Source organism: Anabas testudineus, chromosome 10 (genome assembly GCF_900324465.2).
Source record: "Anabas testudineus chromosome 10, fAnaTes1.2, whole genome shotgun sequence".
In the NCBI taxonomy this organism is placed as follows: Eukaryota; Metazoa; Chordata; class Actinopteri; order Anabantiformes; family Anabantidae; genus Anabas; species Anabas testudineus.
Genome location: NC_046619.1, coordinates 14985748 through 15000994, shown reverse-complemented (window position 1 = coordinate 15000994; position 15247 = coordinate 14985748). Strand labels below are relative to the sequence as shown.

The 15247-nt window shown below is 39.3% G+C and overlaps 2 protein-coding genes across 3 annotated transcripts; one reads left to right on the top strand and one right to left on the bottom strand.

Annotated features, from left to right (window-relative positions):
• Positions 1–668: 668 nt before the first annotated feature.
• On the top strand, positions 669–10784 carry LOC113160497 (transmembrane 9 superfamily member 2). 2 transcript variants are annotated; one of them, XM_026357786.1, is made up of 18 exons: positions 669–980; positions 2410–2477; positions 2574–2667; positions 2750–2877; positions 3027–3156; positions 4209–4336; positions 4510–4624; positions 4729–4805; positions 4905–5010; positions 5303–5353; positions 5665–5797; positions 6183–6302; positions 6400–6457; positions 6642–6801; positions 6892–7043; positions 7130–7241; positions 7547–7718; positions 9369–10784. In XM_026357786.1, the coding sequence occupies exons 1-18, from the start codon at positions 843–845 to the stop codon at positions 9434–9436; spliced, it is 2010 nt and encodes a 669-aa protein (XP_026213571.1). In that variant the 5' UTR covers positions 669–842; the 3' UTR covers positions 9437–10784. The 2 variants fall into 2 exon arrangements, with proteins under 2 accessions (XP_026213571.1, XP_026213572.1); XM_026357787.1 differs by lacking the exon at positions 5303–5353.
• A 2075-nt stretch (positions 10785–12859) lies between these two features.
• On the bottom strand, positions 12860–15030 carry gpr101 (G protein-coupled receptor 101). Its single transcript, XM_026358174.1, has 2 exons — positions 14961–15030; positions 12860–14799 (listed from the first exon to the last, which is right to left on the bottom strand). Exon 2 carries the CDS (start codon positions 14444–14446, stop codon positions 13103–13105), a length of 1344 nt encoding a protein of 447 aa, XP_026213959.1. The 5' UTR covers positions 14447–14799; positions 14961–15030; the 3' UTR covers positions 12860–13102.
• Between the last annotated feature and the right edge of the window lie 217 nt (positions 15031–15247).

The window sequence follows — 15247 nt, the reverse complement described above, 5'->3', positions numbered from 1 at the left end:
ACCGGCCACACAGGTTGGAGCGGCTTTTCAGAAATACACGTAGCCCATCAGTTAAAAAAAAAAAAAGAAATATAAAAAAAATATGTTGAATTCTTCAAAATAACAACTATAAAATATCAGAGTTTAAAGACAAGATGTACATGCGCTATTTTACTACGTCCATTATCATAGTGAGAACAGTTCCGGGTTTTCTAGTATACCTTTTTTTTTTACAGCACTATATCTGAATGTAGTTCCTGTATTTTATCTTGCTTCCTCTTACCAATCTACACTGTAGTAGTTCAAAAGCCACTCCTTTAATGAGTTTTTATAACTTATATTGAGTGACATAGCATAACAGTTAGTAAGAAAACAAGGATGGATCCAGGTGCAACGTCAGTGCAACTTCTGGGATGTCAAGTCACCAGAGTAATACATAAAATCGGATTCGTGTCCTGTCAAAGTAAAAGCGCTGCCGTTGTACGTGTCGCTCAATTGGGAAATCCAAAGGTTTATACTCGTATTCACATTATGTATTTAAATAAAGCAACTCTAAAACACGTGCATTTATGGGAATAGCTACATTTTTTTAAAAATAACTCTTAAATAGCAAGCAAATCATGTAGTTGACGTATTTATTTTGAAGGTGAAACTTCCGCTGCTACTTGTTTAGCTTGATGCCGCTGGACGTCAGCGATGCTAGTTGCGACAGACAGGTCCAGGTCAGCTCCGCCACTGAGTCCGAAGTAGAAAGACCTAGCTAGCTAACCGGGAATAGCTGGCAAGCATCCATTTGTCTTAGAAGAACCCTTACTTTTGACAGAAGTACACCCAGTTATTTGAAGGATCGTGTTCGTGGTAAAATGAAGAAGCGGATACGTTTTGGTGTTGTGTTGGTTTACTCACTGGTCTCGTATTTCTGTACGTGCTCGGCGTTTTATCTTCCGGGTTTAGCCCCAGTTAGTTTTTGCGAGGAAGGCAAAGATGGTGAAGATTGCAAGGTACGGAAAATACATACTACTCACAATTCTTTTTATTTGTTGTGTTTTTAATGCTGAAGTTGTAACGGGCCTATTTCTAACAATGCCATCTTCCTTGAACTTGCTAGCTAACCAGCCCTCTACAGGCCCCGGCTATTACCTGGAACCGGAACACTGGGATCATATGCTGATTAATTTCTAGCATAGTAGTTTGATTGGTGTTTGCTTTTTTGCCAAGCGATTATATATACATGCTTTCCTGTGTTTTTATATTTCAATAACGTAGCGTGGTTATTATAACATGTTTATGCTAATTCGAGTGAAAAGTAACAGGGGAACTCAGATAGTAGCCACCATTGTAAGTTGCAAACTGGTCGTTGGTCTGCTGACGTCCCCAGAGAGGTCCTGGGGAGTCTGGAGCCTATTTAGTACACATCAATGAGTTTCAGTTATTTTTCCTATTGTAGATTAAAACTACACATTGGGTTAAATAATAGCTAAAAAAGTTTATTCCAGTCAATATGTTCTTTTCTTATTGTATAAATGTCCTCCATTTGTTTTAATAACTGCACATTTATGTCATATTCTCAACTAGCTTCATGAGTTGGTCACCGGCAATACTTTTTCAACAGTCTTGAAGGACTTACCACATACACTGGACTTTTCCTTAACCCTGTGGTCCAGCACATCCCAAACTATTTCAGCTGGGTTTAAATTAAATCTCGAAAGACAGGTTATCTGATGAGCACAGTGCTACATCAGCACGCCATCACTCTCCTCTTGGTCGTATAGGCCCATACACAGACTGGAGCTGTGTTTTCAATGTTGTTCAACTAAAGCCCAGACTGACTGACTTTAAATAATGAGGCTCTGTTGCTTTTCATTTCTTTTTGTAGCAGTTCTTACTATATTATGACTCACTACAGTAGTTAAATAGGGCTGTATTCTGTGTGCCAACACTTCCTTAGCACAGCACCACGGATCGTCTCAAACTCATTAGCGTCTGACAAGACAACCATGTGACTAAAAACCATTGAGGTTGATTGCCTCATGAAACTGGTTAAAATGTTGCCTATAGTGATCAATACTGTCATCAAGGCAAACAGTGGCTAATTTGACAATTTTATGGGTTATTAATAATAATAATAATAACCCATTATTCATAATCCCAAATGTGTTAATTCTCATAGCAATGACATTGTTGATATTAAGCATCAATGTAGAAAATGAAAAAAGTGGTGTGTCCAAACTTTGACTTATCTGGCACTGCATGTTTGGCTTTAGATAACCCATCAGTTAACAATTCATGACTGACAGTCTTAAATAGACCTTAAACACAAGCAACGTGTCATTTTCAGCCTAATAATTTCACAGCACTCTTATAATATTAATTTGCACTAGCTATAATCTACTGCCGGGTTTTTGAAGACAACTTTTTACTTGTGTACAGACAGATATACAGCTGTTTGTCAACCGCCTGGACTCAGTGGAGTCAGTCCTGCCTTATGAGTATGACATGTAAGTAACCATTAGTTTCTTCCTAATTCTATTTGTTTTGATATATGTTCAACATCTGATTTTCTACTTCTGTGTGTCAATCTGTGCTTGTTAAAGGTTTGATTTCTGCAAAGATGTCCAGGAGATAAGGCCTTCTGAGAACCTTGGACAGGTGCTGTTTGGTGAACGAATTGAGTCGTCACCATACAAGGTGGGTGTTAGCAGAAAATCTCAGCAGATTTGGTGTTTGTTTGTTTGTTTACTGCAACATGCCTCTCATCTACCTTTTACAGTTCAAGTTCAAGAAAGACATTCCATGCAACGTAGTGTGTACAAAAGTCTACAAGAAAGACAACAAGGATGATGCAACCAAACTGGATTTTCTCAAGATGGGAATGCAGCTCAACTACCAGCACCACTGGTATGGAGATACTGTAATTATTTAAGTTTGATTTACACTGTTTGTAGTATGGAGATTTAGTTTACAATGAGCAGTGAAGAAAATACCCAATAAAACCGTACACATGGTTACTGTATCTAGAAGATAGTTGAGTGCACTTTTTTTTCCAGGATCATAGACAACATGCCTGTGACATGGTGCTACGATGTGGAAGATGGTCAAAAGTATTGCAATCCTGGCTTCCCCATTGGCTGCCTCGTTGCAACAGACGGCCGAGCTAAAGATGCCTGTGTTATCAATGTAAGTTATGATTTTTGTCTTGACATGTGGTTAAGTGGTCATCTACTGAAATACTCATATTGAAATCATATAGAAATTTATCAGTCTGGATATATTTTCAACATTTAGTTGGACCTGTATATTGCAACTGTATTGTAAGCATGGTAGTGCTATTTATAAAAGGTCATCACATTTTTGATGAGTGTGTTGGAATCGTTTGCAAAATAGAGATTTCATAACATCTGTGGACACAAATAGTTGATTTTGGTGAAGCTAAAATGTGTGAAAAAGGAAGTAGTATCAGTTAGCATTTTGACAAAGTGTCAGTAATGAATTGTCAGTAGCAATTCTGTTATGTATTAGCATCAAGCTAATAAGCTAGTTTTTAGCACTTCCTGGTTTTGTGTGTTTCAGTTATACAGTGTTTTCATTTGGGAGGCAAATAAAAAGCCTGAACTAGCAACTCTTGACTCTCATTTGGGAAACTGTTTATATATCTGCTAAACTGAAGTGCACATTCAGGGAGGGCAGAATAGAAAAAAGAATAAAAAAAAAAAAGAGAGATTTCGGGAGCATTTCTTACTTATTTTCATTTTTATTTAACAAAATAAAAATTATACTTTTAATAACTTTGAGAGTTGAATATTTTAGGGGGGCTAAAATGACAGAGAGGGGGGTTAAAGCCTGCCCTAAAAGGATCTAAAACGACCCCTGCCTCACTCATAACTCACTTTGGATAAAAGCACGTAGAAAATGGCTAAATGTAAATAAATTGTAAAACATTGATGTTATAAAGTTATTTAAGTAGAATGTACAATGCAGCACATTGCTAGGTTAACATACTTTACAGCCAGCATTGTTAATGTTTAATGAAGAAACAAATGATTCTAATTGTTATTGTCTTTGGCACATTGCTCTTTCTTGCCACTTTCTGTTGCAGTGAACTACTATTTAACGTCATAAGTTTTAATTTGATGATATAAAACCTTTATTTCAAGTAGGTATTAGAGTAAATTACGTAATCAAAAATACATTCTGAGAATATCTTATTTTGATTATATTTTTTTTTTCAGGCCGAGTTCAACAAGAAGAACACATTTTATGTTTTCAACCATGTGGACATAAAGATCACCTACCACAGTGGAGAATTAGAAGGATGGAGAGGGGCTCGGCTGGTTGCTGCCACTCTGGAGCCAAAGAGGTGAGCTGGTAGATGTAGTAGATAACATGCTGACACCTTTGATTTAGGTGTGACCTACCTCACCACAATGCAACTAAATGACAACTCGCCATCTAAAACTGGATCAATTATTAAATTAGATTAATGATGATGATGATGATAAAAAATTTTAATTTTGTTTTTGTGCAAAACAGTCTCAAACATACGGACGAGAAAACCCCAACCTGTGAAGGAACCAACCCAATGGAGGTCCCCGGGGAGTTTGCCAGTGATGTGTCAGTCACTTATACCTACTCTGTCAAATTTGAGGTAGACCTCTACATATATGTGACAAATTATATCATCATTTATATGTATCTGATATATACAAGTATCTGTGTATGTAACTAAGAGAAAGACATTTTGTGTTACAGGAAAGTTCTATCAAGTGGGCCTCTAGATGGGACTACATCCTGGTCTCCATGCCTCACACCAACATCCAGTGGTTTAGGTATAACAAAATTTCTTTGCAGTGTGCACCCCAGAAACACTACTTGTGCTCTTGGGATTTGTTTATTGATGCTAGATTGTATCTCTTGGCTTTTTCCAGCATCATGAACTCCTTGGTCATTGTCCTCTTCCTGTCTGGCATGGTTGCCATGATCATGCTGAGAACCCTGCACAAGGACATTGCAAGATATAACCAAGTGGATCAGGTAAAGCCATTGTGGAGCTAGTGCCGATCCAGATACAAAGCATTGGGATACAAATGAAGATTTATTAAAAATGCAGTTAAATAAAACAAAAATGTTTTTACCAGTTTGGGTGGAAACATAATACTTTGAAGACAACAAATTTCTGGAATTTTTTAATCTTTGGCTAACTCGGGGCTATAAATCATTTTTAATGCCACAGTAAATTATGGAATTATTAGATTTTAGCTGAAATTAAAACATTAAACTGGGTGCACTATACAAAGAGTTATAAATATTTTGTTACATTTCACAGGGAGACTTGATAAAGCTTCCATCGTCCAAGGAAAAATCATCTCTACTCTATGTAAGATTACAGAAGGCTATTTTTAACACAACCTGATGTAAATCCGGTGTTTGGGTGTGTGATCGTTAAAACCAACAAACATTAAACCCAGAATGTAAAATGTGGTGTGGATAGTTTCAAGAAAGTCGATTATACTTAACAACAAGAGTTTTTTTCCATCAAATTCTACATATTTTAATAAACCACATTTTCCCATTCTTCAGCTTATGTTGCTTTGAGGGAGTGTTCGCTGCTTGGTGGTTGGTCAAACTAAACCTCAGCTGTTAAGTGTTTAATTAATTGACTGCATCGCTTTCTGCTTCCTTTCTCAGGAGGATGCACAGGAAGAGTCGGGGTGGAAGCAGGTACACGGGGATGTTTTCCGTCCCCCCAGGAAAGGCATGTTGCTGTCCGTGTTTCTTGGACAGGGCACTCAGATCTTCATCATGACCTTCATCACACTGTGTAAGGATAATTTAACATTAGGCTGTAATATGTAGTACTGGGACTTGCTTTACACACCGAGTTAGTTTAATAATTAACCACGGGTTTTCATTTACCACAGAAACTACAAAATTTTCGTGTACACACATTTTATAGTTTTTAGCATTGACCAAAATGCTAATGTGTACCAATTTAGAATATTAAACTTTAAAACATTTGAACGTTTTACATTTGCATTTGAAAACCAAATCTGAAGAAAGCCACTCAAGCCAGTTTTAACTTTTGGAGTCTAGAGTTATGGAACAGTAGTTGTGGCAGTCTGAAAGTCTGTCTATCTGTATTCAAATACCTAATTTGCAAGTTGCTTATATATTTGAGTCAACTCATGTCTGTTTGTCCACTCTAGTCCTGGCCTGTCTGGGTTTCCTGTCACCAGCGAACAGAGGGGCTCTCATGACATGTGCTGTTGTCCTCTGGGTTCTGCTGGGCACGCCCGCTGGCTATGTGTCTGCACGCCTTTACAAAAGTAAGAATGTGGTGAAAACCTAAAAAGTCAACTTCTGCCGACACTGTCTGTCTGGTATTAATCTGATGTTGTTTTCCATCTCTGTTTCTCTTCTCAGCTTTTGGAGGTGAAAAGTGGAAGACAAACGTCTTGCTGACAGCACTCTTGTGCCCAGGGTATGCTCAATAAATATATTTGCTTAGCTCTGGTTCATTTATATCATTTTTGCTCTTTATTTTCAAGTGCTACAGTAACATGTTGCATAGCATATGCTGTGTATTTGTCATTAAAAGTGCTATTGTCCCTCTAATGTGTTATCTTTCTCTGTGCGATTGTATTTCTTCCATTTCTCATCCCTAGTATTGTGTTTGCCGACTTCTTCCTGATGAACCTGATCCTTTGGGTGGAGGGTTCCTCAGCAGCAATTCCCTTTGGTACGCTGGTGGCCATTTTGGCCCTGTGGTTTGGAATCTCGGTGCCCCTCACCTTCATTGGTGCCTACTTTGGATTCAAGAAAGCTGTGAGTTAGGTCTCCTCGTGTGTTTGTTCGTCTAACTTGAAATTATTGATTATTTGTCATAGTTACATCTCTTTTTCTGTTCCTGTGCAGGCAATTGAGCAACCAGTTCGAACCAACCAAATCCCCCGTCAAATTCCTGAACAATCTTTCTTTACTAAACCTATTCCTGGTATTGTAATGGGTGGAATCCTGCCCTTTGGCTGCATCTTCATTCAGCTATTCTTCATCCTCAACAGCATTTGGTAAGAAGACAGGAATGCTGTCTTTCCTGCTGGTCAGTTTAATTCTTTGGCCTTTTACCCATTCATACAGGATGTTTGTGTTGTAGGTCTCATCAGATGTACTACATGTTTGGGTTCCTGTTCCTGGTTTTCATTATTCTGCTCATCACCTGCTCTGAGGCCACAATTCTGCTCTGCTACTTCCACCTTTGTGCCGAGGTACCTGAATGTTCAGAGAATTTGTCGTCATTTATCAAACTGAAACTATATTTTTATAATGCCAACATATATAAACAAAGGGCTATAAGTAACTTAAAGATAAGGATTTAACATCCAAGTAGAAATTATTATTACTAAAAGATCTATTTGACCATATTCCAAAGTGTCTTAACCTGCAGGCCCACATTATTCAGTCACAGCACTGCACAGGCCTGAGTACATGTAAAACTATTGATATTTTTGTATAGGTCTAACAGTGTCAGTGTCCGTAATCTTTAATGCCATCTTTTGTCACGTGTGTCCAGGACTACCATTGGTGGTGGCGCTCCTTCCTGACCAGTGGCTTTACAGCAGTCTATCTGTTCATCTATGCTGTGCATTACTTCTTCTCAAAGCTACAAATAATTGGAGCAGCCAGCACCTTCCTCTACTTTGGATACACTATGATTATGGTCCTTATCTTCTTCCTCTTCACAGGTGAGGCTCTCAGTTACAAAGTACTGTACTGTGATTTGCTGCATTTAATGGTTTAACAAATGATCATTCATAAACACTGTCAACTTACTGAAACATTTTACTTCAGTATTATCTTTCAGTGACACACCTTTTTCTGAATAAAGGGGTGTGTGAGTGTGAGTGGTATTGTTTGCTCACTTTGTACACTCTGCTAACACCACTCTCAGCTGTAGAATGACGTTTCAGGATCTCTATCCTGTTCCAGTGACATCAATTGTCAGGAAGCAGTTCCTATTATTTGCTGGTCACTTTACTTAGATCCAGACCCTGGCATTGTAATTTGTTTATTAGTTCAGAAACACTGTGTCAATGAACTTAAAGGGCGAGAGCTCTGTTCTTGTCATTTTTTTAGTATGAGAATGTTATCAGTATGTTCCCTCTTGGTCAGATCTAGTTTTGCAGACATATTTGGGTCATTTCATCTGTGGTCTGCAGTGAGTTCCTTTTTTTTCTTCACATAGATAAAAGAAACATGCACCACATTGACTTGTTGCAATGAATTATAATAGCTAGTGTGTAAATGGACAGTTCATTTCAGAAATCGAGCTTTGTGATTTGTCATGCAGATCTATGTCCTGCACACCATCATAAAGCTTTGGGGAAGTGGAACATTATTGCCACATGTCTCTCTTTGTTAAAAGACACAAAGATTGACACATGTTGACGTGGTAACTGCTCTCTCCAGCCCTCCTCAGCTCACCCACTGAGATAAGACAAGGTGACAAGGGATGTGGGTGTAAAGAGGATAATATCCCGGACTAGATAACGGGCAAATACACGCCCAGCCTCTATGTCATCCAGAAATAAATGGCTCACCATGATGTCAGATGATGACATACTTTCTGGTGTTATACTGTCATTAGGCCAGATAAGTTGGCCTGTAGCCTTGCTTGTCACTACTGCACTGTTTGACACTATCTTAAGACAGGGCTGTAAGTACCAAGAGGATGAGATGTCAAAAGATTATCACCAAGAAATAATCCAAGGATTCAAGGAAAATATCTGTTTCCCTCCTTGCTTCCAGTTTTGATCTAAATAATCCTCATCTCTCTCATTTCCCAAATTTAAGTTTTTATTTTGATGTCTGTATTTTTTACCTCTTCTGAACTTTGATCACAGTTTAATTTGGGATTGGGCGGCGTGGCTCCCATTGAGCAGTCAGATAGGACTTTCATACCAAGATGAACTGATCCAGGATTTTGACCAATCTGGCTTCTCAACTTTGGAGAAGCTCAGACAAACATGCGCTCTCTCTCTCTCTCTCTCTCTCTCTCTCTCTGACAAAAGTAAAGTTCTGGGGTCTTTGCAGTCTTTTGGAGATTGCAGCTCGAGCAATCTCTGAAAGTTAGTGTCAAGCTTTTAGTAGATGGAATTTGGTTGTGCTGTGACAAGCCGCTGTACAACTTGCAACTAAAGTTCCGTTTTTTTGTTAATATTCCCCTGAAGTTTGTGAATTCTATGATATTTTCAGGGCCTTTCATGCATTTTGTGCTTTACTTACATTTGTCTTAAACTTTTTCCAAAGGCAGCTCATACCATTTAGCTGTGTTTAGTCTGTTTTGTACTTTATTAAATAATGTCTCTACCCCATCTTTTTTTTTTCTTTTTCAGGTACAATTGGCTTCTTTGCCTGCTTCTGGTTTGTAAATAAGATCTACAGTGTGGTCAAGGTGGACTAAAGTACTAAAGGAAACACTGACTCTGTGTCGTTGCACTACTGGCCTGGTCATGGCTGACTGTGTGAACGTGGTCTGATTAGACCTGGACTGAAAACATCACTTACCATAAGAAACCTTAAGAGCAGAGCCCATCCTTTTTTGTGCTTTAAACCTATGTTGCTATTGTTTTTCTTCTTTTTAAATATATACAGGTTTTTGTTCTGTGTTGACCTGTAATATTTTGAGTGACACGTTTGAGAATCAGTGTGGGTTCCAATGATCTAGTTTCAGTAGTGAACAGTTTTATTTTATTTTTTTTATTTTTTGGTGAGTTTAACAAGAAAAATGAAATTTTAATTTTCTAAAGAAATCAACATGTTGTGGATTTATCCTTTCCTTTCTCTTATGGTTGTTTTGTTTTTCATAACTTGTATTGTAAAATTGAGAAAAACGCGTGTACATATACTGTATAGAGAGGGAGTGAGTGTAAGAATGCTACTTAAAGATTGTCAACCATCATAGATCTGTCCTTAATATTTTTTTTATTTTATTTTTTTCATTTTAGGGCAAAACATTTTTAAATATCAGGCATTATTGTAGTTTATAAATGATATAGTCACATATCTGCCCATTCTATTGTATTTGTTGGCTACAGTTTGCATAGAAACAAGGGTCACGTGGTTAAAAAGCACATCTGTATCATGGAAGAATCTGCTACAGCTACAGTATGTTGCATAGTAAGAAAGGCCTTTAGGTGACATGCCTTACTTTTTGGCCACAAGACAGATTCTCATCTAGTTAATCGTCCATTAATTTACTCATAGAACGTATTTACCGTTGAGGTGCACCCTTTCTGATTTTAATAAGCAGTTTGCTGAACTGTAACTGCATAAAACACTGCTGCTCTGTGCTTCGGGCGGTGTGGAGCCATCACCCAAGGTGATAACATTTTTACAAATAAATGCAATTAATTCAAAATGAAAGTAATGTTTTTATTTTCTTCGGGGCAATAGAATACATGGAGAATGTGAACATTTCATACACGTATAATCGTGTTCCTTACATTTTTGTGTGGAAATAATGGCAGTTATGCTCAGCTCCGACTTATAGTTTCTAATAACACGAAACAAAATGAGTGGAGGAGGAAGTGAAGTGAATGTGAAGTAATTGCAGGAACTCTCTGACAGTTAATGACTTAATACAGACAAAAGCAGTGTAGTGTGCTATTCTTGGCATCTTGTCATCTTATTATCCCTCAGTTGCCATTAGCAACATATTGTACATAACAGTCTTTGCATTTGTGTGGGAATGACACCCAATTATATAAGGGGAGCAACATGCACGTAAATAAAAAATGGCTGTTGATCAAGTTTCCTACAAACTGACTTTTTTTGTACTGTAAATGTAAATGTTGACTACAAATGCTGCTATAAATTGTTGCAATAAGATTAAAGTTACTATGCAGTTTTTTAAGGTGGAAAACAGGCCGCAGCAAATCCTAATATCATCTGATAGATCCAATTTGTGCATTTATTTAGTCTCACATTAATTTGTTTATTTATTCAAATGTTCCTGCAAATCTGTATGTTACACAGGATGTTGTGTTGCCTAATGCCAAAGAGCTGACTTCACGAAGTACTTATTTAAGTGCATATTCACAAAGACACCTATGAAGAGCTTAGTACTGACCATCGGTTTGGTTTCAAATACTCACCCGTTAATCAGAACAATTAGACATATATTACATATAATTCACAAGTATTTTATTAAACAGACAACTTTGATGTTGAATAATGAAACCAGAAATGATACAAAAGCACAATAGAAATCACAAAAATATGTCGTTTTTTAAAGCACTTAACTTCTCTTATCTCTCAGGCAACGTCTGATAAACTTAATATAAGTGTGATTGTCAGTTCTAATTCTTTAGTATGGATTTCTTCACTGGCCTGTTGAATTGACCAGAACTCAAATCCATGCTAGTCTTGTCCAATAAGTTCTGAAAAGTAATAACACACCCTGGCTCGTTCTGCCAAATAGGGGTTTAAACATATGGGGACTAGACACAAACGATGCACCTGTGACATCCTTTGGCATCACATTTTCTATCTAAACACCTCAATCAACTGCATTTCACTGATGAGTCATGGCAAGCATAACACACATAAATATGTACTCGTCCCCTCCGTGGCTTTAAACAGATTTTTCCATGGATACTGTGTCAGGAGGTCTCTTTACAAATCTACATGTGTATTATAAGAAATCTGTTTTATAAGACCTTGCAGCATGCAGCCTACATGAAATAACTGGTGCAAGGTGTCCTCTACAGATCTTTTTATCACACCCAGCCCTCTACGCACTGAAAGGCTGACATTACAAGGGCAAATAAACACTGACACTCTGAAGTAAGACACAAGATTGAGCTGACCTACAGTTAGAGGAAACAAAGAGGCTAAGACGAAACTGTATGTGTGACCATCCCGTTGAAGAAACAGTGTCAAAAACCCTTGTGTGTTTTGTAACTGACAGGCACAATGAGTCACTATTCTACTTATGTACTCCAAAGGCGCTTTAACACTAAGAAGTTACTGCAACAGGGGCGTAAGTACACGTGTTCACATACTTAGCATGATTTCAGAATAGAGAACTGCAAATTTCTATACAAGCATAACCTGAGTTAATTAGTTGCAAGCTCTCTTGCACTAACACAAGGACAATACATATGTCCTGTTCACACAGAACACAGCAGATTAACTTTAAAGGAAAGAGTAGTTGTGCAGATTAGGCAGATCAATACTTCATAGGAGACACCTATTCCCAGTAATTGTACAAAAATGGTACCATAATTTTGATGTGTTGTGATGATTTATATTTTGACATAAAATTAGGGTTAGAAAAGTGAAGCAGTGGCAAAAAAAAGGTTAATGAACTTTTGAAATGTGGTTTTCTGCAATAATTTGTCATAAAGATTTGAGCTTCATCTAAGTCAAGAGTAAGAATTAACCCCAGACAATTCTTGATTGTAGATCTTCTGAAAGCTCTTTTTAGCAAGGCATGGCTCACGTAAGCACATCCTTCTTGTGTGGAGCAAACTCAAAAAGTTTGAGTGGTTTTTGTCAAAGTAGCTCTAGTTCAAACCTCCAAACTAGCACCTGACTCCAGTTAACTTTTTTAAGGGCCTTATTCTATGGGGTTCACATACTTTTTCCACAAGCACTATGAGGTTTTTATAGTTGTTCTCAATGAAGAGTTATTATTTTAGGCACATTTTATTTGTTTATATTCTTGACTTAGATGAAGATCAGATCATGTTTTATGACAAATTAATGCAGAAAACCATGAAATTCCAAAAAGTTTACATACTTTACTGTATAATACAAATTAAATGTTACTGGTCTTACTTCAAGCCTTTTTTTTCATCAGAATTGATTTAAGTGCCCATGTTGTGTTGACAGTAGCTATTTAAATTTTTGAATAGATTTTAAAATTAGTTTCTAGGGGCAAAACATAACAGCTGCACAGACTCTGACACATGACATCATGTATGCCATTATTCCTAATGCCAGCAACTTCAGAATGAATAACCCTGTTATATAGAAGGCAAATTAGCTCATATGTGAGCACACTGTATGACAGGCCTTTCAAGTAATAGTAAAAATGATCTACACAATGAATCCTCAAGGCAGTTTATGTGCTTTGTTTGCTGTGGAACATGAGCTCCCTCTCAGAGCTGATGCTGGTAGAGGTGGTTTCTTTACGGCTGTCCCTTGACTTCCTCTCAAAAGTGGGAGAGGATGACGTTGTGCATTCTGCCCAAGTCCGCAGGGGGAGGACTCGAGCAGCCAGGCTGGGCAGGTGAGGGTGAGCCCCAGAGCGCCCCTCTGTCGTAGTGAAGCAGCTCTCTACGGCAGAGCTCTGTCTGGGACGACCTTGTTTGCAGAACAACCCACAGAGCAGAGCTAGAAACTCCTTCCTAACACTACGGTGCATGTAACCATAAATGTAGGGGTGTAGGCAGCACTGTAAAAAAAAGAGGACAAGGGCAAGGGAGGACAGCCAGGGGGGTATGGCTGCTCTGGCACTCATAGATATAGTATTCAGTATGCTGTAAGGCCCCATGCTGAGAATATATGAGGCCATGATGACAAAAACCACACGAGCTGCCTTGCAGTGGTAGTGGAAGCGCCTGTGCCTAACTCGAACAGGGTATCCTCTGGCTGAGTTGGGGTCTTCAGGTGAGCTTCCCTGCTGGGCCTGGATCTGCTGCTGAGGACTGCTAGGTCCCTGGAAGTCCTGCGGGCAGGGCTGGGAGTAAGATTGTGTCTGTATGGGGTGTACAAGAGCGTTCTGCCTCCGAGCTGCTCTGAACACCATCCAGTAACATGCGAGCATGATGAGCACAGGTAGCCAGAACGAAAAGGTGGACACTACAGCAGAGTAGGACAGGCTGGAGGACCACACCACTGAGCACACGTTGTGGTGATGGTCAAAGTCAATGGCTCCCCAGCCATACAGTGGAGGCGTGCTTTGCAGGAAGCTGAACACCCAGGTGCAGATGATCAGATTGGTGCCCAGGTGAGGGGTCATGCGGGTGGGATAGGACAGAGGGTGGATGATTGCCAGGTAGCGATCCACAGAGACAATTATAATGGTGTTGACACCAGCAAATGCAAAAAGGTGCATGAGCACCACCAGGGCCTGACAGAGTCTGGCATCCAGGGGCCATACACCTGGCACGGTAGCTGCAATGGCAAAAGGCATAACTAATATGGTCTGGAGCAGATCAGCCAAGAGGAGGTTGAGCACAAACCGATTCGCCACATGAAGGAGCTGAGGCTTCCTCTGGAACACCAGCAGAACCACCACATTCCCAAAAAGGGACACACACACAATGAGAGAGATGAGCACCATCTTCACCACACTGTTGGCAACCGAGGACCAGACCCGTTCCGGATTGGAACCAGTAAAGCCGGGCTCCCAGGGAACATCGGTGTCATTTGTGCCCATGCTGGGCGCCCGAAAGCTTGACATTGCTTGTCTAACAAGAGCCACGGTGAGTGCATGTGTGTCCCAAATCCAGTGCAGTCAGGTGGACTAACATGAGAAGAAACAGCTCCTCTTGCTTTGCAGTGTCACATCAATACGTGGTGTACCTGGTCTTCCTTATTCAGTGGATTCAAATTCACAATGGCTCTCACATTCTTCTCAGCTGCCTCTCATCTAACATGGCACATCGCCCATAGCACGTTTAGTCCAGCAGACTCATCCATGAGCATCCACTAACGCTGCAGGATGATCAACTCGGATTCACCGTTCATCGTGATCGGTGATTAATCCCTGACCGTTTCACCCACCCACAGGCCTGTTTCTCCTTTCAGCCACATCTGCAGAATAAAAAAAAAACAAAACAAACAAACAAAAAAAAAAACAGGAGGAACTTGCCTGGCGACAATAAACGACCACATTCAAGCCGTCAGCATCGACACTAAATGTCCACACAGGGGCAATCCCCGTGAATGCAATCTAATGTGTGAATGAATAATACCTTTAAATGATCAGTGGTGCGATGATTTGCTGGAGGATGATGCTCACTCCGATGGGCTCGGGCTTTTTTTTTTTTTTTTTTCACCGCTTTGCTCCCGTTTCAGCCTCAGCTCCAGTCGATGGCAGCGAGCGCTTCACGGCTCAGCTAACATACGCTGCGCGTCTTCACCCAGCGGGGGTCTCTCATCCACACTAGCATATCTGTTCCTCTGCTGCTCTTTTTTTTTTTTTTTTTTTTTTATGGCAGATCAAACATGTATTATTTTATCTGCTTTGATTCCTACTTAC